This window comes from Dipteris shenzhenensis, chromosome 5, assembly GCF_047967505.1.
Source record: "Dipteris shenzhenensis isolate YYH24624 ecotype China chromosome 5, Dip_SZ_1.0, whole genome shotgun sequence".
NCBI classification, from domain to species: domain Eukaryota; kingdom Viridiplantae; phylum Streptophyta; class Polypodiopsida; order Gleicheniales; family Dipteridaceae; genus Dipteris; species Dipteris shenzhenensis.
The window spans coordinates 58,013,686-58,038,476 of record NC_141600.1 but is presented as its reverse complement, the minus strand read 5'-3'; the positions used below and the strand labels follow the sequence as shown (position 1 = coordinate 58,038,476).

Sequence of the window (24,791 nt, the reverse complement as noted above, 5' to 3'; positions counted from 1 at the left end):
CTCCTTACCACGATCGGATTTGCCTTTGGAGTGGTCACTGAGATCCCCCCTGATTTATCATCTTTAGCGGTAGAGGCAATCAAATCATATGGGATTCCTAGAGTTAGGGTCATTGTCTATGACCCTAATGTTTTCGATGCCCACATCATCTCTAGTGATTTGATGGTTCTCTTTTTGGTAGAGACTCGAGATCGTTGGCTAGATAGAACCAATGTTGTATTCGTAAAGCATTTGGTCATTTTGCTAGAGATTGCCGATTGCCCAAAGAAGAGACACAAGAAAGCTTCTGGTGTGGCCCATCATCCTTGACAAAATGCTTTGGTGGCACCACCTTCTCATCCGGCACAAGCTGCATATCCCAATTCTGCTGCCCCATGCTAGGTAGCGGTTAAACTAGTTGCTCCTTCACACCCCCCCCACTTCCCTCGCAAAGCAAGAGGAGCCATCTTTTACCCCAAACCCTATTCCTATTGGGACTACAAATATCCCAGTTATGGTGGTCGTGATGACTACCCCTGACCCTTCTCAGGTTGCACCCAACATTGTCCTAGGCTTAGCCTTGGATATGGCCACGAATGTTTCTCCTACAAATCCTATTCGGTGCTTAGCCCTTGCATTTCCCTTCCTCTTTTTCTCTTTAGTCTCCCTTCAGTGAAGTGAAAGAACATAGTGGTAGGGAGAGAAGCAAGATAACAATAGGAACGAAAAGGAAAGATAGCAAACATAATGAAATGGAAATAAAAGGAAACATAGTAAACATAGTGGAAAGGAAATGAAAGCAATGAACAAGTACTCACATATAGACCAAAGTAGCTTGTACTTGAATGAGTTGAGCGACTTGAAAAGTGACATATACAATGCCTTTATAGGATAGGCGCACACACACTAAGTACCAAATGTATATGGGATAACTTCCAATATGACACGTGGCACTCCTAGACACCTAGTACTATAAAAATCACACAAGGACTCACTAGAACACACCAAAACTGACTCACACTCCCCATGGAGGAAACGTGAGGGACTATTGGCATGGAACCCAGAACAAGATCTATGATGGTCATCGGACAATGCGATGTTAGAACTAGACATGGCTCCCATGCAATCTCAGAGGCTAAAGTCTGAGCATGGTTCAGAGGTCGAACTGAGCACTCTGTCCCAAACATGACTCAGAGGCTCATGTCTTAGTATGGATGCATGACCGACACAAAGGTCTAGGAAACCAAAGCACCAACATTCTCAAACTCAAATCCAGGCCTGATAGATAGACCCATCTAAGACCAATATAGAGTAGGTTCCCTCAATACATCCCCCCTTGGCTCTAGGGACCAATGAGGGACATGGAGCCACACACAAGAAAATAAACAAATGAATACATCATTTTAGGCGGACTATCCAAGGCAGAGAACCTTTATTGACTCAAGAAAACCATATTTGCAATCATTTTGGGAGACTACCCAGGGCCGAGTACCCTTGACTCAAAAATATAAAAAATAGGAAATATGTCATTCATTTTCATAGCAAGGCAAAGAACCAGTAAAACATCTCCAAGTGGCTGCATGCACTAATGTGCATAGGCCGCTCAGGAGCTCTTGCGAATTCTCCCAGCTCCCTCCCATCTACCTCATCCCTCGCGCTGCGCTGCCACTTACCCTCCTCCCTTCCTTCTCCTCCTCCGCCTCGTGCCGCGCTGCCACCCTCCCTCCTCCCTTCCTTCCTTCCCCTCCTTCGCCTCGCGCCATGCTGCCACCCTCCCTCCTCCATTCCTTCCCCTCCTCCACCTTCGTGCCGCGCTGCCACCCTCCCTCCTCCCTTCCTTCCCCTCCTCCGCCTACGTTCTCCCCTCCCTGCTGCCGTTTCTCCTCCCCCCCGCCTCCTCCTGCGCCACCCTCCACCTTTCCTTTCCCTCCTCCGCCTTCGTTTCTCTCTCCCCTTTGCCGCTTCTCTTCCCCCCACCCTTCTCCTGTGCACCCCTCCCCCCCCCCCCCCCCCTCCTTTTCGACCTCCTCTTCACCTCGTCCCTTCTCTCCTCTCTTTCCGCCTCCCCTCTGCTTCTCCTCGCCAGCCCTGAGCCTCTTTCTCCTGTGTGCAGCCTGCATAGCCTGCCCTACTGACCTCGGGCAAGCTGTTGCATGGGTAGACATCAGGAGAGACCTCATCGGCTTCAGCGCCCCCCCCCCCTCTTTCTCCTTTGGAGCTTTTGCAGTTTGTTGGTGCGGTACGGCGACCTTAGCCCGAAACTAGTGGCCTAGACGGACCTCCCCCCTCTTTTAACCTATCGCGTAACACTGACAGAGCATCAGGTCTCCTTGGTAAAGTATGCTGCCAACGACTTTACCCACACTTCCGTATATGGACGAGTCATTGGCTACTCCCCTTCACGAGCAAACATTAGGGACTGGCTTCAATCCACCCTATACCTTGAGGACAGCCACATTGAGGAGGTCGCACTCATGGGACGTGGTATCTTTTGGCTCAAGCTTTCCTCGGCGTAGGCTGCGAGCGATATGGTCAGACGGTCCCCTACCTCCGTGGGTGGGAAGATCATCCTTATGGTCCCGTGGTATAGGGGTTTCAGTGTAGCGGACTTCGATGCCCGCTTCCGCATCCCCTGCCATCCAAAATCCTCATCTTTCTAGGCCTCGCAGCAGAGCTTCGCCCGATCATCAAGGACCTGGGGGCGCACTTTGGCTGGCTCATACAGGACACCTTCGTTGATGCGGCGGCAACCCAAGGGGTTCCACGCGTCAAAGTGGCAGTCTTAGATCCGCAGAGTATTCCCTCAGAGATCGAGATTGAGACGGACGCAGGTGTGGTGATGTAGCGCATTATGGTCACTGGTCGCCCAGATCAGTGTTTGAGATGCCACGGCTTTGGGCACCAGGCGCTCTCTTGCCCTCGCTTCACGAGGACAGAACCCCCGACGGAGGCAGCTCAAGATCCCCCCCACCAGGCGTCGACAACCCCTCCAGAGGAGGAAGGTTGGACTGAGGTCAAAAAGAAAAGGAAAAGAAACAAAACAAAAACCAAAAATCCCCCTCCCCAGCAGGAGACCCCTGAGGTCAGCAGTCAGCAGCAACAGCCCGGTAAGGGGAAGGAGAAAGGGAAGGAGAAGGTCAGCCAGACTCCTCCTCACCTTTCACCCCACCCCCCCCTCCTCCCCCCACCTCCTCGGTTCCCCTACCTCCCCCCCCTCTGGGACCCCCCCCACCACCTTTGATTTCAGCCCCCCCCCTCCTTCGAGCATGATCCCGTCGGGACCCCCCCTCCTCCTTCGGTTTCGCCCCCGAAGATAGCACAGGCCTCCTCCACGCCTACCCCTCCCAGCCCGTTGGAGGGGAGAGGCCCTCCTCAAGCGGCCAGCACTACTCTAGCTCTTTCGACGGCCAGCACCCCCTTGGAGTTCTATCGAGCAGGACCTTGGGACTATTTGGATGCAGCTGGTATTGGCTCCTTCCGTGCATGCCTAGACATCAGCATCTTCTTCCTCCGAAAGGGGGCGAAGGGTAAGGTGTTCGTCCTCGCCCCCCATGATGGTCCCAGCTATTCCTTCACTATCACTAGTGACGGGACTGAGCAATGGACGAATGAAAATGTTTGGGAGACGATTCGTGATCAGTCCCAGGAGCACGTACAGGACTAGATTGGTAGCAGAGCAGTGGAGCTTCTTCAGCAGCAGTGAAAGGAGGGAGACGTTCGTCTGAGATGGTGCCGCCGCGCTAAACGCTTCCGTCTTTTGGTCACCATTCGTCCGCCTTTGGAGTGGATATACGCGGAAGGGCTCCACCCTTGGAGGACCTCAGAGGTAGCGGGCTTCTACAGTATCTCTATGGCTGAGGCTTTGAGTTGGTTAGAGAGAGCTTACCACCGAGCTCTATGGATGATCCGGCCTCACCCTCAAAACCCTCATAGAAGCGCCTTCGTCTGCACACCGGACATCCTCTGACCACCTCGACATCAACCGCAAGCAGACAACTGTTTGCGGCCCATCTCTCCTCTTCATGAGTATACGCATTATCTCTTGGAATGTCAACATGTTCCACTCATCTGGAACCCGTGGCCCCAGGAAGATGGTGCTCAGACAGGAGCTCCAACCAGCTTTGGTGGGAAGGGTAGATGTGCTCCTATTACAGGAACAGAAGCTTTCGGCTTCTCAGACCAGTAAGTGTGGGAAGATCCTCACAGGGCACTCCCACACCTACTGGGAACCTTTGATTGGTGAGCAGGGGAGGAGCGGAGGTGTCTGTACCTCCATCGACGCTCCTCTTGTACAACATGTGTGCGGTTATGGCACCTTGATCCCAGGACGAGCGCTTTGGGTGGGCCTAAATATTGAGGGATCCCGCATTGGCATCCTCAATATCTATGCCCCGACTGACCTAAGACGAAGAGCCGCTTTCTGGAGCTCCTTGACAGACTTATTGCCAGAGATGGATTCTTGGATTGTAGGCGCTCGTCTCGTTCACCGTTGCAGATATGCAGGATGATGTGAGAGATATTGATGGGCAGAAACACCCAGGTGAGGATGGGCTCTCTAGAGCTTTCTTCACCACCTTTTGGGAGCAGATCCACCAGCCCCTGCTCCAGCCTTCCAGCATATCTTTTCCAGCGGACAAATGCCAGAGAGCCTTGCGTTAGGCTTGATTTTTCTCATCCCCAAAGGGGGGGACCGTCAGGAGATCAGACAGTGGCGCCCTATCACCCTCCTTCCCACTACCTACAAAATCCTCGCCAAGATGATCCGTAGCTGCATATGCCCTCTGCTACATGACTTGATCCACGACACCCAGACTGGTTTTGTCCAAGATCGCAGTATTTTGGACAACATCTTCACGTTCTCAGAGGCAACAGAGTGGGGCCCAGCATAGTGGCCAGCACCTAGCCATACTCCTTGACTTTGAGAAGGCGTATGACAGGGTAGACTGGTCCTTCTTGGAGGGCACACTTTCTCGGTTTGGTTTCCCGGACGAGTGGATTAGAGGTATTGCTAGCCTCTACAGATCGACCTCCAGTTGGGTTATCATCGGTGGCAGGATGGGGGAGAGATTCACCCTCGAGCGCTCGGTACGTCAGGCCTGCCCGCTTGCGCCCTACCTCTTCCTCTTCTTTGCAGAGGCCATGGCTCACTTCCTACGAGCCCGTACCACTGGTCTTCCTGAGATGCGCCTCCCTATCAGGGATGATGCAGAACTTCTAGACTCCGAGTATGCAAACGACACGGCCCTGTATGTGCAGGATGATATTGAGTCACTGGAGCGAGTGAGACTGTCTCTAGAGGTTTTCTGCCTAGCCGCTGGGGCGAAAATCAACTAGCATAAGTCAGTTGGTTTTCTTACGGATCCTAGAGCCAGCTCGTAGTGGGGTATTTTCCTGGGGTTTCGTTGGATCCCTAGAGGACAGACGACATGCTACCTGGGCTTCCAGGTAGGGTTGGATACCACGTCGTCTCAGCAGTTCCTACCGGTCCTAGCTTCCATACGACGGAAGCTAGCCTTCTGGAGCATGGCCCGGCTATCTCTGGTAGGCAGGGCCCTTGTGGTCAATCAGGTCCTTCTAGCCACCGCTTGGTATGTGGCCTCTTGCAGGTGCTTCTCGAGATCGTGCGCAGCTGAGGAGACTGGTGCGGAACTTTCTTTGGTCTGGCTCAGACGGTTCCAGCACCACCAGAGCTCCGGTCACCTGGCAGACGGTCATTCTCCCCCAGACAGAGGGTGGTCTCGGCATCATAGATCCAGGATTTCAGAGTCAGGCACTACTTGGCAAGCTAGTCATCTGCGGTCTGACCCCAGGAGGGCAGACGTGGAAGCTCTTGCTTCAACAAGGTCTCAGCGCATGTACCCCCCAGAGAGGGGGGTGATTGGCAGCCTTCTATCCGGTGGATTTTCACTTCAGCCCCACTCCCCCTTCCTCCGCAGCGCCTCCTCTCGGTCTGGAGGAAGCTGTGGCACAGTCTCTCCCAGGTCCCCCCTAGCTGCCAAGAGGAGCAATCTCTGACATCCAGTTTGTGTTCCTGAAGAAAAAGAATGCCTAGGAAACCACCTAAAACATTTGGATGGAGCTGATTCCTGATCAGCTGTCTACAACGGCGATGAGGGATGCTGCCCAATCCCTGTATATTCCAACTGGCTATCCTCATCGGCGAGAGGAAGCGGTTTGGAATACCTTACCCGACCTGGTGGCGGAAAAAGAACCCTCCACCGGAGCTGAACTCCTGCCATATACACGAGGTCCAAGGGGAGGAAAGTCCACAAGTGAGAGAGAGAAAGATCTCTCAAAAGGGATGCCGATAACTGGCTATCAGAAAGTGGAAGGTACAAAATCATCATCTAGGAGGTCAGAGAGGTCCTCCAGAGCGAAAAAGGAGTTCCGGTGAGCCAGTCCTGGGGAGGGGGTACGAAGGATTCCTACCGAAGCAGGGAGAGAATTTAAGACCCCCTTCCCTCTATCCATAGAAAGAGGCACCTGTTCTGAGTCATGATCAAGAAGTGCTGCGGATGAGGTGCCAACAACCTGGGCTAATGAGGAAGGTACAGCCTGTTGATCCTGGGGTGGAGTTGAACAAGGCTCTTGAACACTAGTCTCCTCCCGAGGTTCCAAGGGGGTAGCCTTCGAAGCAGTGGAGGTGTGATCTGAAGTATTAGGGTCCTGGACAATGTCCCTAACCCTGGGTACCCCATCCATCCTGACCACCTCAGCAGTCGAAGAGGGCTCGCCAAGAAAAGGGGGGATCTCTGCTACCACACCAAACCTCTCGCCAATAATTGAAAGAAGCTGGTGATAAACTGAGGGAAGACTAGGGAACCTGATGAAAACAGAAACTCCCTACTTGTCCTCTTCAACTGCATCAAAGCCCAGTTGAAAGGGAAACAAAAAAATCCTCCTATAGCCTAGAAATAGAAACCCGGCATATAACAGGTCTCTCGTGATGTCTGGGGAATCTAGGCACACCTGAAAGAAACCTCGTCCCAATAGACGAACATCCTTAAGGTGGGGGGCGAGCTCCTGGGGAAGCACCGCAAGCATCCAATCTCTAGCTTGTGACTTGGAGGGGTGGGAGCCATGGATGCGTGCGAAGAGAGTCATGGAGCACTCATGCTCCAAATCCTTTTGCAACTGATGCATCTCGTCTTTTGAGAAAGTGATGGTTCTCGCGGCTGGTGTGGGCGGTAACGGATTGACTGAATGGGAACCCATTCGTCAATCAAGGTGGGAAAGGCCAATTCAAACACAAAGAAGAACTCCGTCCGCTTTCTTGAAGCCTAGGAGACCCCTAAAGGAGAATAGGGTACTCCAGATGAAGGGAGAGGGTGAAAGGAAGGTGGGAGAGAGAGGAAAGAGCAAGGAGAGGAGGAGTCAGCAAAGAGAGAGGGGGGGCAGCAAGAGGAGAGGAGGAAGGGAGAGGAGGGGAGGATAGAGGAGAGGAGGAGTGGAGGAGAGGGGGGGGGGGGGGGGAGCGGGGGCGGGGGGGGGCTGTGCAGGCAGCAGCATGGGGGGGGCGTGCAGGCAGGCAGCAGCGTGGGGGAGGAGCTGGCAGCAGCGTGGGGGGGGGGGTGCAGCAGCGCGGGAGGTAGAGAAGGGGAGAGAGGGAGGGGAGGTGGGGGGGGAGGCGGGGGGGAGCAGCAGGTAGGGGGCAGGGGAGGGAGGAGGCAGCACGCGGGGGGGGGCTGCAACAGCGAGGGAGGGGAAGCGGGGGGGGAAGTGGGGGGAGCAGTAGGTAGGGGGGAGGGGAGGGAGGAGAAGCAAGGAGGGGAGGGAGGAGGCGGGGAGAGCAGCAGGTAGGGGGGAGGGGAGGGAGGAGGCAGCGCGCAAGGGAGGAGGCAGAGAGCGGGGGCGGGGGGGGCCTGCAGCAGCGCGCTTTGTTATAGGAGCTTGATTTTGATTTTGGTTTTATTTTTTCATGTCTCGCATGATGTATTTTTCCACTGAGTTTTGCTCTTGGAGGTTCTTTCATACTTAATAGAAGTCCACTCAAAAAAAAAGAGAGAGAGGTGTCTCTATCAGATATTAACGCTACCAGGTCGATATCTCTCCATCGTATAGCAGATTGCTCATGTGTTGGAGAGTATCATGAGAAAAATCATTTTTTGTAGTTCAGCTAGACTTGATCTCGCATCCACAATGGTAGTTGTTAACCAAGTACTGCTGGCCACAACCTTGTTTATTTGTTCGAGTTGGTGCCACTCCAGAAATTACATCACTCAATAATTTCTTGTGAAGCAAACTTGATGGTTTTATAGATACTAGAGCCAAAGTGGCCTGGGAGGCCTTAATCCTCCCCACACAAGAGGGAGGATCAATATCATTGATCCATATTTGCAATGTAGGGTCTTGTTTTTCTAGGTTGTTGTCAAGGGGATTTTGCCAAGATAGGAGCCTTGGAAAGATTTCTTTTTTCATCGTATATAGTCTTGCTCCTTCTCCTTGGGTGGTCCTTGCATGGACAGTATCAGGATAGATCTTTACCTCGGCACACCTTTGGATTCCTTCCTCCCCTTTTATGGCTGCTATCTTGAAATCTTGGGGAAGATTTAGGATCGATCTTTGGAGAATCTCACCCTCTTCACAAGAAGAGATTGACAGACAGCCTATCATGTGGAATGACCTTGCACTTGATGATCATGGCTAACCTCTTAGGGCTTTTGATTACATGTACTGGTCCAGATGGGAGAGAAGAACCAATTCCTTTGTGGGCTTAAATGATTTCAAAAACCTTTCAGATGACCATAAGCTTTAGTTGGTAGTCACCTCAAAAGAAGTGGAATTGAACAAACTAATGCGGCCAAAAGATGTGGAGCACTGATTCAGTAGAGTGCGAGCATCTGTGACAAACAGCTGAAGCAATATGTCTGTGTGCGAGTAACTATCCAGATGGAAAAATGCCAAGGAGAACTCGCCATAGAAAAAGCTGTTGTCAAAGAGGGACTTTGTAATGCCAAAGGAGACGCAGCCTTTTTCTCCACCACTTCATTGGACGATCCATATGCCAAACAATATTTGCTCTGTTGGAAATCCAAGGTGGAGGTAATAACACTCTATACAATGATGACACTGTGATATGTGAAAGCTTCAAAGGACGGACATATGAGGAAGGAGAGCGTAAAATCCAATCCTCAAGCCGATGCTGTATTTCTAAATGAGGTATCGGCAAGTACGGTTGGAGCATTGCTGAAATTTTATGCCATAAAGGACGATAATGAGCTCCCAAGCCGTATTTGCGAGCAGCCAAAGAAAAAGATAGAATTGTGCCATCATCGTGAAGTACATCCGCCACAGATGAAATGCCTTTGAAGGAGAGAAAATAAGAACGTCGAGGTTCTTGTATGGCCAAAGGTGGGTGGAATACTTTAGACCAAAAGAGATTCTCTACCCTCAAAGAGTTGCCCCCCTGCCTTTCCAGATTTGGATTTATGAAAATGTCCCCATGAATTGTTTGCACTGGGAGCCCATGGAGTGGGAGTGGATTGATGTAGAGAACCATGAGAAAAGCCTCCCTTTCTTCTACTACTCTTAGTAATGCGGGGAGGTTTCAGCTTAGTCTTAGGGACTGAAGTCCACCAGAGCTCCTTTGTTGAGGGTTTTTAGATTTCTATAGTCTTGCAAAAAACTTTGTCAGAGAAGTCTATGGAAATCCCTTAGGAATAGATAAATCACTATTTTCTTTTGGATTTCCATTATGGAGGGATTGCAGTGAACCTATGGAGATCATAGATATCATACCAAATGAGACCATTTTCCATGCTTTGGCTTTTACAGCATGGTGGACTCTTTGTTAACCTTTGGAGGGAGGTTTTTGGAGTGAATCTATGATGCCTAATGTTGCCTTGAATTGATAGATTGCATTCATCATTGCATATGAGTTTGCAGAGAGCACGGCATTGCTCACAGGATGAGGAGAGGTAGCTTCTTCATCACTTGGGTATCCATTTCTTGGGGCACATTATGAGGACCAAAGATTTCCATGAGGCAAGACGCTTGGATAGTGCACTCTTGATTTGGAGAGCAACCACCCAGGTCATTTTCCTAGACTTGATACTATCCTCCATCTTTAGACCTCACTCCTCTTTCATAAACACACTTATACTTCCTAGCCCTTTTGCAATGTTTGGGAAGACACGTTCCATACTAATGGCCCCACCTCTAGTAGAATTTAGGGCTCTTCATGTACTGCTGAAGCTAGGATATCATATTTTATGAGAGAGTGGGTCCATGTATTGTTTTCCTCACCCCCCCCATAGCTTTTTTTAGATTCTGGACTGGCTGCCAACCTTCCTCATACAGGATTTTCACAAGAGCTTCTTGTGATCTTATTGTATTCTCTAATTACACTTAATATAAGTCAAATTTTTTGGAAAAAAATGAAGAAATAAGAATATGGATCTTCCCTTTTCTTCGAAAGGAACAATTATCTTTAAAAACACAAAGTTAGCAAGGATTGCTTAGAACATGTGTCCAAAAGAGTCAGCAGGAGATTGCAGTTCTCCTTCTTGATTTTGAGAAGGCCTATGACAGGGTGGACTGGGGTTTCTTGGAGGGCACTATGAGGAGGCTAGGCTTCAGTGATAGATGGATTTTATGGGTCTCCTCACTTTACTCTCACTCTTCTAGCAGGATGGTGGTCTGTGGAGACAGAGGACCGGCTTTTCAGCTATCCAGATCGGTACGACAGGGATGCCCGCTTGCACCTTACCTTTTCCTTTTCGTAGCGGTGGCTATGGGATACTTTATGCAGGCTACCAGTCATGGCACTTTGGGCCTTCATCTGCCTAACCGGCAGGAGTAGGAGCTTCTGGACACTGAGTTTGCTGATGATACGGCACTGATAGTCAAAGGAGATGCATATAGTCTTGCTACTGCTGCGGATGCAATTGACAAGTTCTGCCTAGCCTCAGGGGGACTTGTCAATTGGAACAAATCAAAAGGCATCTGGACTGGAGCTCAGCAGGATACCCCAGCATGGGGAGGAGACAGAGGCTTTGTATGGATACCTAGAGGCACCTCCACGAGATATCTAGGCTTCGAGGTTGGCATTGAGGTGTCCCCGACGCAACAGTTTGCCCCAGTTCTTGAGAGTATATGGAGAAAGCTAGCCTACTGGAGTATGGCTAGACTCTCTTTGGCCGGAAGAGCATTGGTACTACAAAACTTAGGACTCCCTTGGCCAGATGGCATGCTCAGGGGGTGGTGACACTCGGAGATTGGTTCAGGGAAGGTGTGGAGATGTCAGAGGAGGTGATCAGAGATAGACATGGGCCACTTGGACAGATTGCTGCCACCAGATTACTGATCATGAGAGCTATTCCTCAGGAGTGGAGGGATGTACTTACAGATCCAGCCTATGTTGATCCCATTTCTACTTGGTCGGGTTGTTTTAGTGAGGCTGAGCTATGTATTGGAGTTTGCTTAGCCGGCACCATTTATTTATTTTTTTCCATGAAAAAGACTTCTATTAAGTAAGAACAAAAACCCGCGAGAGCAAGCTCAAAGCGGAATACATCATGAAATCATGAGGATAATAAAAAACCCCCTCAGAGTGAGGTGGAAAGAAACCAAGGCTGAGGCTGAAAGTGCCATCTCAACCCTGTAGTAGATTCAGAGAAGAAAGGAGAATCCTTCCATTCCCTGAAGAAAGAAGCCCTCCTAGCTGAGGCTGCACGGGAGTCCCCCTGCATACCCGTCCATACGGCCATCAGAGTGTGTACGATGTCTGTCCAGATACTAGCCAATGTGTGCGAGGGATGAACCTGAGTACCCTCCATAGCCTCTGTGCATCTGGATCTCCAGATATGCCAGGCTGCTATGCTCGCTATAATCTCCCAAGAAGTATCCACAGAGGCATGTACAGCTGTAAAAGGACGGTGTGTAACCACATCCAACGAGCAGAGCTCAACCCGATGATGTCGAACTGAAATGGCCCGGGAGGAGTCAAGTCCCTCATAGAAAACCTGAGGTCCTGTAAGAGAAAGCCAAGCCACCGAGCCCCAAGTCATAAAGAGTGGGGAATGGGCAAAGTGACTGAAGATCCTGGCTATCCCCATCCAAATCAATCTCGCCTGTCTGCAATCCCATAAGCAATGCTGAATAGACTCCGAAGCAGAAAGGCAACGAGGGCAAGTAGGGTCGGCTCCGAATCTGGACCTCCAAAGGTTCACTGCAATCCCTCCATGAATAGAAAGCCAAAAGAAGATAGTGATCTTTCTATTCCTGTGGGATTTCCAGAGCCTCCTCCAGAAGTACCTCTGCTGATCCGCAGTAATACCAAAAGTCTCCCAATGAGGAACTCTGGAGGGTCTCCAACCTCTACTACTGAGCTGAAATCTCCTGGCATTACTGACCGTGTAACGAAAGAAGGGGATGGTCTTCTCTCGATGCCCCGCGTCAATCCACTCCCACTCTCCGGGGTCCCACTGTAAATACCTGATGGGAACTCCTCCATAGAGCCAAAGTCTCCAAGACCCGGTGGAGAGTAACTAGGGGTCAGGGTCTAAGAACCACTCTGAATCTGATCCCTGCATCAAAAGGCCTACGACCCTGATAGGCTGAAAAGCAGACTCAAGCAATATATCATGTGTAGATCTGAGTAATCTGCCACCATCCTGGACACTGAAAACCAAAGCATCCTCCTGTGCACCTCGGAAGGCTAAGACCTGAAGTGGAACCCCGCCTCTCGAGAAAGTACCTGCCCAAGTGGAGGTAGTGAGAGGCATAACATCTGTGTCTATCCAAGCCTCTGGAAGGGCTGACTCAATCTGCAAGATCCTCCCTGCACTCCCTCTGAGATGTCCTATCAACCCTGACTTGGTTTCCTCTGAAAGCCTACGGAAGGCTTTCCAAGATCCCAAAGAAGAAGCAGGTCCCCTCTCCCACCTGGCCCACTGCATGTAGAGTGAGGCACCCAGTGGTTTGCCACGATCATCTAAAATACTGTCGTTCCACATGATGGGCTGCCTATCAATCTCTTCCCGGGAGGAAGGAGGAATCCTCCGAAGAGAGCTTCTGAAACTAGCCCAAGCTTTCAAAATGGCAACCATGAGAGGGGATGAAGGTGATCTGAGGTGTGCTGAGGTGAAAATCCATCTAACACTGCTCATCCAGTCTCCTCCTGAGGAAGGTGTGCACCTCTGTATGCTGCTGATAAGAAAGTCCTTCCACGGTTCCTGTCCTGGCATCAGTCCTCGCACCACGATGCCACCCTGGCTAAGGCATCTGCTGTGCCATCAAGCCCACTCCAGAGAAAGTTCCTGATCGGTCTTCTGAGCTGAATGATGCAGTCCCTAGAACGGCACCAACATGAACAAATAAACCAGGCCGTGGCCAAGAGGACCTGGTTGACCACCACAACTCTAGAGGCAAGATCCAGCTTGGCTGAGCTCCAAAAGAGAAGCTTCCTTCTGATGCTCTCCAACACGGGAGCAAACTGCTGCGTGGTAGAAATACCCAAGCCGACCTGGCAGCCCAAATACCTGATAGGCACACCCCTCTGAACCCAAGTGAACCCTATGTCAAGTCCCCAAACTGGATTGTCCTCATCACTGATCCAAAAGCCATTGGATTTATGCCAATTTATCTGCGCCCCTGCCGCCAAGCAAAATAAATCCAATGCTGTCCTGAAAGAAGTCAATGTCTGTGGAGAGGCATCCAAATAAATCGCTGTGTCATCAGCCAACTCACTGTCAAGCAGCTCCTCTTCTCTTCTGATAGGAAGTCTCAGCCCAAAGATGTCAGCTTGAGATCTAACATAGATGCTCATAGCTTCGGCCACGAATAAAAAAAGGAAAGGAGCAAGGGGGCATCCCTGACGGACTGATCTCGAAATCTGAAATCTCTCACCCCTTACCCCACCAATAAGTACCTGGCTATGGGCTGATCTGTACAAAGAGGAAACACCTCTGATCCAAACATCAGTGAATCCAAAGCGTAGTAGGGTGCCCTCCAAAAAACTCCAATCTACTCTGTCATAAGCTTTTTCAAAATCCAACAGTAGAATGGCAAGATTCTGGCCACTCTGCACGGCCCACTCTGAAGCTTCCCAGAAAGAAAAAATGTTATCAAAAATACTTCTGCCATGCACAAATCCCGTCTGAGTGTCGTGGATAAGATCAGGGAGAAGTGGCTGCAATCGGAGGCTGATAGCCTTGGCCAGAATCTTGTAACAAGTCCCCAGAAGTGTGATAGGCCTCCACTGGGACAATAAATTTCTGCTACCTCCTTTTGGGATAAGGTGGATGAGGCCCTCTGTAAGCGATTCAGGCATCTCGCCAGAGTCCCAAATGGCCTGCATGGCTGAAGTAATATAGTCTCCAATCATATCCCAAAATGCAATGAAAAAAGACGGAGTGAGGCCATCTAAACCTGGGCACTTGCCCTTGTGAAGGGCTGAAAGTGCAGTCCTGAACTCTGTGTTGGTGAAAGGTGCGCCAAGTAGAACATGCAAATCCGGATTCACCAACACTGGGATACTCTGCCAAATAGCCTGTCTAGCATCCTCTATATCGTGTGTCTCAGGATCAGCAGTAAGGAGGGTGGCATAGAAATCTGAAGCTATGCGTAAGACGTCATCTGGCTTTGTCTGTAAAACCCCATGTGAGTCAATAAGCTGAGATACACTCTCTCTACTATGTCTAGGGCCAAGAGTAGAGAAGAAGTGTTTATTGACTCTACCACCCATCTGAATCCAGAAGGACTCCCGTGCATGAAAGGCATACTCTGCTCTCTGATCAAGCAATAACTGCAAGTGAGCCCTCGCTGCAGCAAGGCGCTCCTGAATCCAAGCATCTGAAGGCCGTTTCTGCTCTTCCCTCTGCAAAGCTGCTAACTGCTGGCGAACACCAATCTCACGTCTGAGAATATCTCGTCTCCTGGTAGAAGCAACTGAGCAGTAAAAGTCGCTAATACCAGAGAGGGCAGCGGCTAAATGTGAAGGATGTGGCTGCCCTCCCTGGACATGAGCAAACCATACCCGTAGGGCTGCCTCTGTAAGGTCCTCCTCTGTGTAAAAGGCATCTGGGATCCTGATGCTGGCTGATCGGCCTCTCAAGTGAGGCTCTGAGATAGCCAAAACAACAGGGAAATGGTCTGAGGTGGAAACCCCTGCAGCAATGCATACCGATCCCCCTCTGTCAAGTGCCCAGTCATCTACATAAAATCTGTCAATGCGTGCATGAATAGGCATCTGTTGCCTCCTGTTCGACCAAGAGAACAGGAGGGATTGTGGCTGAATAAGAAAGGCATCATCACACCAAGTATCTCTGCCACAGAAATGGAAAAGGAAGACATCCCAAGCTGCTCTCTCCAAAGAGTGAAGTCCGCCTTCTCTACCCCCTTTTTTGTCTGAAGGTAACTCGACCATGTTAAAGTCACCTCCAATCACCCAAGAATCCACAATGGGGGCCCAAGAGAGCAAAGTCTTCCACATAAGGACACGTTCCCCTCTAATGTTGGAGGCATATAGGTTGAGGAAGCCAACCTTACGCCCTCCAATCAAGAGAATAATCCACTGAGCTCTAGAGGGGATAATGACTCCGTGCCCAACAACTAAGGGGAGAACCGACTGTGAAACTGAAATAGAAGTGCCTCCCCTAGTGCCCAATGCAGGCGACCAAAAAGTATCTCCTGAGAGCAACTTGCCTGACTTGGCACAATCTCTATAATCTAGCTTGTGCTCTTGAATAAATAATATATCAATGGGACCACCAGTAACACCTGGATGAAGCTGATCCCGGATCAGCTGTCTGCGGCGGCGATGTGGGACGCCACCTAGGCCCTGTATGTTCCAACTGATAATCCTCATTGACGGGAGGATGTAGAGTGGAACACCTTACCCGACCTAGTGGCGGAAACAAACCCCTCAACAGGGGAAGACCTCCTGGATGGAGGGAAGGAACCCAGTGGAGGAAAGTCAATAGGGGAAAGAATCCTGGCACCTGAAGAAGAAGCCCTGTCAATAGGAAATCCAACCACTGGCTCCCCAAAAGTAGCGGGAACAAACTCCTCCTCTGGGAAATCTGAACTCTCTGCCAAGGCTGAAAATGAGTTCCTGTGGAGCAATCCAGACACCGGAGTACGAAGGATCCCTTGTGAGGGAAGAGGATCAACAGTGTAAGCTATCCCCTTCCCCCTGTCCAAGGGAGGGAGTGAGGAAGGCTCTCTACCCGGTGTCTGCCCAGCCGCGGAAATCTCTCCGTCCTCAAGAGGAACATCTGGCAGTGCTGGATCTAAGGAAGAAGCTGCAACTGGGGAGGAGGTCGAAGCTTCAGCGTCTCGGACTGTGCAAGGTGAGACAGGAAGGACAGCTCGAGGTGAAGCAGAGTCTACTAAGGTACCCTCGTGAACTGAAGGAGGGACCTGCACACGTACTAGAACCCACTGTAAAGCGTCACGTGTGCCTGAGGGAGGTGGAGGTCGAGGAGCAGGACCTGTACCACCCCCCTGGTGAGGCCGAGGAATAGGTACTGGACCTGTACCACCACCTGACTGAGCAGGACCGCCACGTGAAGAATGAGGAGCAGGAGCTGGACCTGTACCACCCCTCTGTCGAGGTCGAGGGGCAAGTGCCGGGTCTAATCTCCCCCCCTGTCCCCCCTGTCGATGCCCTGAGGCGGTAGCTGTACCAGAGGTCTTCTTAGGCCTTTTCTTCTTTCTGGGACAATCCCTGGCAAAGTGTCCCGAGGTCCTGCAAATCCTGCACTGGTCCTGCCTGCCTGAAATCTCCACTCTCTGGCGAAAAAAGGAACCATCCGGGCGCTGTATCATGACGTGGTCCATCTCGAGGTTAGGATCCTTGCAAAGGACCCTAACTCTAGGAACCCCATCAGCCTTGGTTGCCTCTGCTGCAGTCAATGGCAACCCAGGGAGGGGTGGGATCTCAGCAACTACGCCAAAATGCTCCCCAATAACAGAAAGAAGTCGATAGTAGACCTGGGGAAGCCCGGGGAACCTGATGAAGAGCGAAAAGAATTTCTTATCTGCCTCAACTGGGTCGAAACCAAGGTGAAAGGCTTCAAAGAAGATCTTCCTGTGTCCCAGGTGTAAAAGCTCGGCCTTGAGCACAGTGCTCGCAGCCTCTGGAGTGTCAAAAACAACCTGGAAGAAACCTCGTCCCAGAAGGCGAACATCTACCAATCGAGGAGCGAGGTCTGGGGGGAGAGCCGCAAGCATCCAGTCTCTGGCTTGGGATCTGGAAGGGTGAGACCCGAAGATGCGTGCTAACAAAGTGGTAGAGCACTCAATCTCTACATCCTTCCTGAGCTGCTGCAGCTCGTCTTTAGAGAATGTGATAGTTTTCGCGGCCGGTGGAGATGGAGTAGGATTGGCTGACGGGGAATCCATCGCCAATCAAGGTGAGGAGGCCGACTCGAACAGGAAAAAAGGCTCCTTCCGTTCCAAAAAAAAAACTGCGAGGGGCAAGGGAGGGGAAAGGAGGCTAGGAGGAAGCAGGGGGGAAGGGGAGGGAAGGAGGAGAGGGGCTAAGGCTAAGAGGGGAGAGGGGCAAGGAGGGAGGGGAAGGGAGAGGAGAAGAAAGGGAGGAGTGAGAGGAGGAGAGGGGGCGGGAGAGCAAGCAGGGAGGGGGCGGGACAGCAGGGGAGGGGGCGGGACAGCAGGAGAGGGGGCGGGACAGCAGGGAGAGGGAGCGGAGCAGCAGGGGGGAAGGGGCGGAGGCAGGGGGAGAGGGGGAGCAGCAGGGAGAGGGGGCGGAGCAAGGGGGGAGGGGACGGAGCAGCAGGGAGAGGGGGCGGGACAGCAGGGGGCAGAGGGGAGCAGCAGGGGGGAGGGGCGGAGGCAGGGAGAGGGAGAGAAGCAGCAGGGGGGAGGGGACGGAGGCAGGGAGAGGGGGCGGGACAGCAAGGGGGAGGGGGCGGAAGCAGGGAACAGAGGGAGGGAGTGAGGGACAGGCAGGGGGAGGGGGCGGAGCAGCAGGGGGGGAGGGAGGGAAGCAGCAGGGAGGGGCTAGGGACAGGCTGAGGGGGGAGGGAGACGGGCTGAGGGAGGGGGAGCAGCAGGGGAACGGGGAGGAGCAGCAGCTCTTCCATTTATTTTTTTTGAGACGGACTCCTCTCACAAATTGTATCCCACTCAGCCCCTGGATCGTCAGGAGCTTCTTTGGCAGAGAGTCAGGGTCATTGGTTGCCTGGGTAAGGAATGGGCCACAGATCCTTCCAGGTTGACCATTGCAGAGGATATTAGATGGAGACTTTGGATTTTTCAGGGTCGACCTCTTGCAGAGCTTGACTAGGACCCAGGTGAGTGGGCATGGCCTGCTCCGGTGGCAGGCGTTCGTCCTCTTTCTTTCTTCTAGTACTCGATGAGGGCAGGTTACAGGCTTCAGCAGAGAGACTCTCATCACATTCCATCTACCTCCCAGCATTGGCACGCACAAGGACTTACTGCAGAGCTCTTGCTGAGCTACTGGACTCACTTTTGGGGCATTAGTAGAGCCAGGAAAGTCTCCTACTTTCTTTGGCTCACTATACATAGGGCATACCTGTGGGTACTTGGCTCCAGCAGATGGGTAGACCCTCCTTGTGTATGCATTGTCAGCTTGCAGAGGAATCTAGCAAGCATTGTTTATGGAGTTGTACCAGCTCTAGAGTGGTATGGACAGGTATCTTCAGGTTGTTCTCATATGTTACATCTGAGTCCTTTCTGATGACGTGGGGCGCTGCTCTTTGGGGGAGAGGATCTGGAGCCTTTACTCTCTTTGAATCAGAGCCAGGAGACCTCGGTTTCTTCATGCAGCGTCACCAAAGACGGGGTCCCACGGAGGCCAGCATCATGGAGCCGCAGGATTTACTTTTGGTACTGGTACCAGCGCAGGATTCCATGCCTACTTCAGCTGCAGGGTCAGCCTAGGAGGTGATTTCCAGCATTACCCTACGGTGGATATGGTGTTCGCGGTGTTCTTTTGTCCTTGGGGACCATTTATGCACAGAGGCTGACACTCTCGCTTCCATTTGGGCAGAGATTATCTTCAGTCTTAGGAGTCAATGGGAGCGGTGTACAGGCACCTCTTTGGCAGCTTTTGGGAGACTTATATCCTTCATGAGGACATGGGACTGCTCTTTTTTTTTCACTTGACCCCTTTTGGGATGTTGTGGCATTTTAGACCACCTCCATGGTTTTTTTGCCACATTGTTGAGGCTAGGGATAGAGTACTTTCTCTCCCACCTGTTGTATGATTTGTTTTGAATGGAATATATCACTCTTTAATTTAAAAAAAGAGCAGAATTTCCATGAAATAAGGAGTGACTGATTTTTCATGAATTCTACATATCTCCAAGTGTGAACCAAATGATTAACACTCATCTAACACTAATTTAATCTAAAAATGAACTATAGCTACTCCCTCAGAATATACAAATGTCATCTTTGGCTACATGTGGAGGATTGTTATTGGTATGGGTATTATATTCCGACAAACTCTATTCAGCTCCTGCTTATTACCACAGGTGCTCGATGATAATAGAAAATTGTGCCTCATGAGTGGTGAAATTATTCAAATGTCAGCACCCATGAATTTGATATTCGAGGTCCAAGACCTTGCAGCAGCATCACCAGCTACTGTCTCAAGGTGTGGTATGGTGTACGTTGAGCCTGTTGCTATTGGGTGGCGACCTATCATGGAATCTTGGGGAAACCTTCTTCCCGAGACATTAAGTGGAAAATACTGTGATCAAATAATAAGACTTTGTGAGTGGTTGTTGCCACCCTGCTTGCGTTGTGTACAAAAGAATTGTAAGCTGGTAATGCCAATGCAGGTAATAAATTTTATGCCTTAATTTGTAATTTAACTATTTTTCCAGTTTCATTTCACCCAGTAAATAGTCTTTCAGAAATTGTCTTCTAAGTGAAGTGGCTTCCTTTAAGTATTCAAAAAGACAAATCAATTTCTTGTCTCTACATAAACTTTGTCTCTAAAGGGAGTAGCTTTTTTTCAGGAACAAAACTTTGTGCAAGGCATGTTGCGAATCATACTGAGCCTTCTACAGCCAGAACTTACAGAGAGTATGATATCTTGTGTTCTTCTTGGAATAAAGAGGAAGAAGCCTTGCAAAATTTTAAAAAATCAACTATATATTCCTATCTTTTGCATTGATTCACCAAATTTTTTATTGAATGCTGCTTACAATATGTAAATTCCAATGGACTTTATGGCTTTATATTTCCATATTGTTTGAGTTGGCTCAATAAGTTAATTTTGAATTGCAAAAATGCCACTATAAATGTCCAGATAGGTTGTCCATGCTCAGGAAAGTGTTCTATTATTGGTAGTGGTTGGTTTAAATTTAATATAGCGTGCTCATCATATCAGATTTTTATACCTTTTTTCTTACTGCAGACCTTGACACTCCACAAGAGATGATGCCAGGAAAAAGGTTTAGTGGGTCATTTCAGGATTGGTAAAAACTGGATATAAGGGTTCTACTCGATGCAGATTTTACCAATTTGGAATTCAGAACTGCTATTTTTGCCCTTGTGAAGCGCAATTATCCTGGTTCAAATGGGCTGACCCTCTCTTTCTTCTTTACTTTTTGGGAAATTATTGGTGATCATATCACCTGGTCTATGTAGAGTAGTTGGGACGCTAGTACTATGTGATTCACTTATAGAGGGTTTCATTCGTCTTATCCACCAAAGATGGGGTGCAGAAATCTGGTTAACTAGTGGAGGGCCATCACTCCCTTGGGCACTATGTATAAGGTTGTTGCAAAGGCAATCAGCTTGTGGCTGCCGTCCCTTCTCACTACAAGTTTGAGATGGGACTTTCAGCCTCAGCCTTGGATAGAATGGCAAGCGATGCAATCTTCCAAGTGCACGCCCCTCACACACTTCATTTTCTGGTTGCTGTAATTTTGGCATTCCATAAGTCATATTATTGTTGTACAAGTAGGACAATGCCCTGTGATGGACATGTCCAAACCTGGCATGCCATAAATCAGCCTGGGAAGTGTTTGCTACTACAGCCAATACCTTCTGATCATAAGGCTGAGCATCAAGCTTGTATAAGCCTCTGTCATATGTGCCTGTTGCTACAACCTCATACCCTTTCTTTGGATCCTTGATCCTGCATTGGTTATCCTGAAATTCGACCAACATATGTTGATCATGGGCAATGTTTGAAACTGAAATCAGATTTTGCCTCAACTGTGGAACATACCACATATCTTGGATATACTTAACTTTCCCATTATCAAGCTGAATGGGAATGTGCCCAACTCCGATGATGTCTTGAGAAGCATCATTGGCACATGTAACCTGTCTACCATATATAGGTGTGATGCTCTCAAACCACTCCTGGCGAGGAGTCATGTGCTTAGTAGCACCACTATCGATATACCATGTAAGATACAGGTTGTTCATCCAAATCTGTTTTTGAAAGCCTCCATGATTCTTGTAGAATGCATTCCCTGCATTGTGTTTTGCGTCCAATGGCTCTTGGAGAATGAATAATCAGCATCTTGATGAGGTGGTTCAACATTATTTTGCGGATTTATTTGCTTCTCCTTTGCCCTCTTCATCTGCTGAGCTTGCTGCTCAAAATGTATTTCTTCAACATGTCCATTCGATCATCTCTTCTGAAGAGGCAGACTCACTGAAATTTCCATTTACAGATACTGAACTTAAACGGGCATTGGCTAAATTGGGGCATTCCAAATCCCCAAGCTGGGATGGCCTCAGAGTGGGGGATTCTTTGCTGAATTTTGGGATCAAGTCAGTCCTCTTCTCTTACACATGATCAATAATGCCTAGCTACATGGTACATTGCTCTCTTCTTGGAAAAAAGGTTTGCTGCATTTGGTTTCAAAGAAGCCTCTATGTCAGCACTTATCTGATTGGAGGCCGATTACCTTGATGCTTCTCATTTACAAGATCATTTTTTAAAATGTTGGCGTTACGTATTTCACGATCCTATATAGATGCTTGCATCCTACGCAATATGGATTTGTGCCTCGGTGGCAAATCATGGATAATATCGCAAATACTTATGTTGGCATTGAATATGCCAAATACACACATTAGGATGTTTTGATCATGCAAATAGGCATTGCAAAAGTATTTTTTGATATGGTCAGATGGGATTTCATTACAAATGTCATGGAGAGATTGGGTTTTGGGCATAAGATGCAAAGGGTGGTTTGCTGTCTTTATGATGCTAGCACGACATCTTGCCTTCTGTCTTTCCTCTTCATGGTCATTAGCGCGCTCTGCCTGTCGAGGTTGTTTGCTTTTTGCCATTGCTACACATCCACTCCTAATGCATATGGATGGTTTGGTTTCTCACCAGTGTTTGCATGACATTAATATTCTTGGAGTTGCTTTAAGGAACATAGTGGTAGGGAGAGAAGCAAGCCAACACTAGGAATGAAAAGTAAAGATAGCAAACATAATGAAATGGAAAGGAAATGAAAGCACTGAACAAGTACTCATGTGTAGACCAAAGTATCTTGTACTTGAATGAGTTGAGTGATTTGACAAGTGACAAACACAATGCCTTTATAGGATAGTAAGTACCAAATGTATCTCGGATAACTCCGAATATGACACGTGGCACTCCTAGACACCTAGTACTATAAAACTCACACTAAGACTCACTAGAATACACCAAATAAGACTCAATTAGACTCCATTTCCTAACACCCTTCCATGGAGGAAAGGTGAGGGACTACTGGAATGGAACCCAAAACAAGGTCTATGATGGTCATCGAACTGTGCAATGTTAGAACTAGACATGGCTCCCATGCAATCTCAGAGGCTAAAGTCTAAGCATGGTTCAGAGGTTAGACTGAGCACTCTCATGGCTTTACGTCCCAAACATGACTCAGAGGGTCATGTCTTAGCATGGATACATGACCACCTCAAAGGTCTAGGAAACTAGAGCACCAACATCCTGGAACTCAAATGCCAGGCCTAATAGATAGACCCATCTAAGACCAATATAGAGTAGGTTCCCTCAATACATCCCCCCTTGGCTCCAGGGACTAATGAGGGATATGGAGCTACACATAAGAAAACAAACAAATGAATACATCATTTTAGGAGGACTATCCAAGACAGAGAACATTAATCAACTCAAGAAAACCATAATTGCATTCATTTTGGGGGACTACCCAGGGCCGAGTACCCTTGACTAAAACATATAAAAAGCAAGAAATATGTCATTCATTTTATGCATAAGGAGCATTCCAAACAACAACATTAAGCTATTTGGGACGATTAGTCTCAAGTCTTTAGTTGACACCCAAAAAATCATAGAGTGTCAACTCTATGAACAACTCAAGAGAATGTCAATGAAGATCATGGCAAGAATGCCCCGAATGATATGTCGATGTCGGCCATGGGAGAAGCTACAAGGAGCAATCACATGATGACTCTCAAAATTTCGCGATGTGAGTGGGAGAGGCTACTAGGAGCAATCACATGATGACTCTCAAAATGTCGCTATGTGAGTCACCAAGATCGGAGTAGAGCGGCAATGGCGGGCTGGAAAACCACTCTCTGCTGCTGGTCGCTGCAGTAAGAAACAGTTCACGAGCAACAAGAAAGCAGCTCACAGGTTGTTATGAAGATCCAAATGGGCTGTCTGCTGCAGGTCGTGTGGGCAAAGCGGCTGCTGGAGCAGTTCACGGGCAGCTGCCTTGACACTTCTTCAGTCATGGCTAGTGAGGCGGCCAACTGAGGGATGTCGGGCTGTAGCACAGCCAGTCGCTGCCCAGCAAGCAACTCAAAGAACAACTCCAGCTCAAACATGTGCAGTAGCAAGTCGCATATCAGTTCCAGCTCAAAATTGAAGGGAGAAATGTCTGAAAAATGTATTGAAAAAGTAGGACAAAGTGAAACCTTAAGACAGCCAACTAATTGAACAGCCACACTTTTTTTTTTTTTTTTGAAAAGGGTACATACAAACTCCTCCAGAAGAGTTTACGCAAGCTAATATCTCTTCACTCTGGAACCATTCACTGGGGTTGGGAGCACCATACCGTTCAAAGTGGCCAATTACACACCACCACTAGGCAGAAGTTTGGTAAGGTCCAGCCCACCCGCTAACAAATTTAGGTTTATGCTTCAAAAACTTGCTGGAGTATAAGAGAACCAAGTCACCCACTTTAATCTCACGACAACAGAGGTTCCTGTCATGACACCTCCATTGTCTATTCTGCCAAACTTCATGTGCAAGGACGGCCTCCCGTTGGTGCTCTTCTAAGGCTTCAAGATCCCAAATACGTTCAAGGGAGTAGGCCTCCAAGTTTCCATTGATCTCAGCAATGAACCTAGTAGTCTTCATATGACATTCTTAAGGCATAACTGCCTCCAAGCCGTAAACCAATTGAAATGGTGAATATCCAGTACTGGCCTTATATGTGGTCCTGTAAGCAAAAAGAGTTGCAGGGAGTAAAATATCCCAATCCTCTAGAGAATTAAGACACAACCGTGTCGTGATACGATCGATCACCACAGGACATCCAAACCTTGAGATGATTTGATCATAAAGAAATGTAGCTGCCACTGCACCGCCTTGGCCTCAATCCATTTGGTGCCATAGTCTGTGGCAACCAAGGCGTACTTGTTCCCTCTTCGAGTGGCAAGAGAGATGGGTCCAAAAAAGTCCAAGCCCCATCTATAGAAGGGGGGCACAGGGATGAATGGCTTCAAAGGAAGGTACTCACGTCATGTAGGCTTGGGACCAGCTCGTTGACATGGGTCACAACGGCGCACATGAGCATAGCAGTCTTGGAACAACTTCAGCCACCACAATCATGGGCGCATTATCTTCCGAGTAGTGGCCTCTTGGGCCAAAT

At 49.3% G+C, this 24,791-nt stretch overlaps 1 protein-coding gene across 1 annotated transcript in view; it reads left to right on the top strand.

Annotated features, from left to right (window-relative positions):
• LOC147902241 (uncharacterized) overlaps positions 1-23,671 on the top strand; it is a 180,072-nt gene extending 156,401 nt beyond the window's left edge. The window contains 2 exon segments of the mRNA XM_087374462.1: positions 19,443-19,751; positions 23,585-23,671. Of these exon segments, the coding sequence (XP_087230588.1) occupies positions 19,443-19,751; positions 23,585-23,671 (396 nt within the window).
• Positions 23,672-24,791: the final 1,120 nt, after the last annotated feature.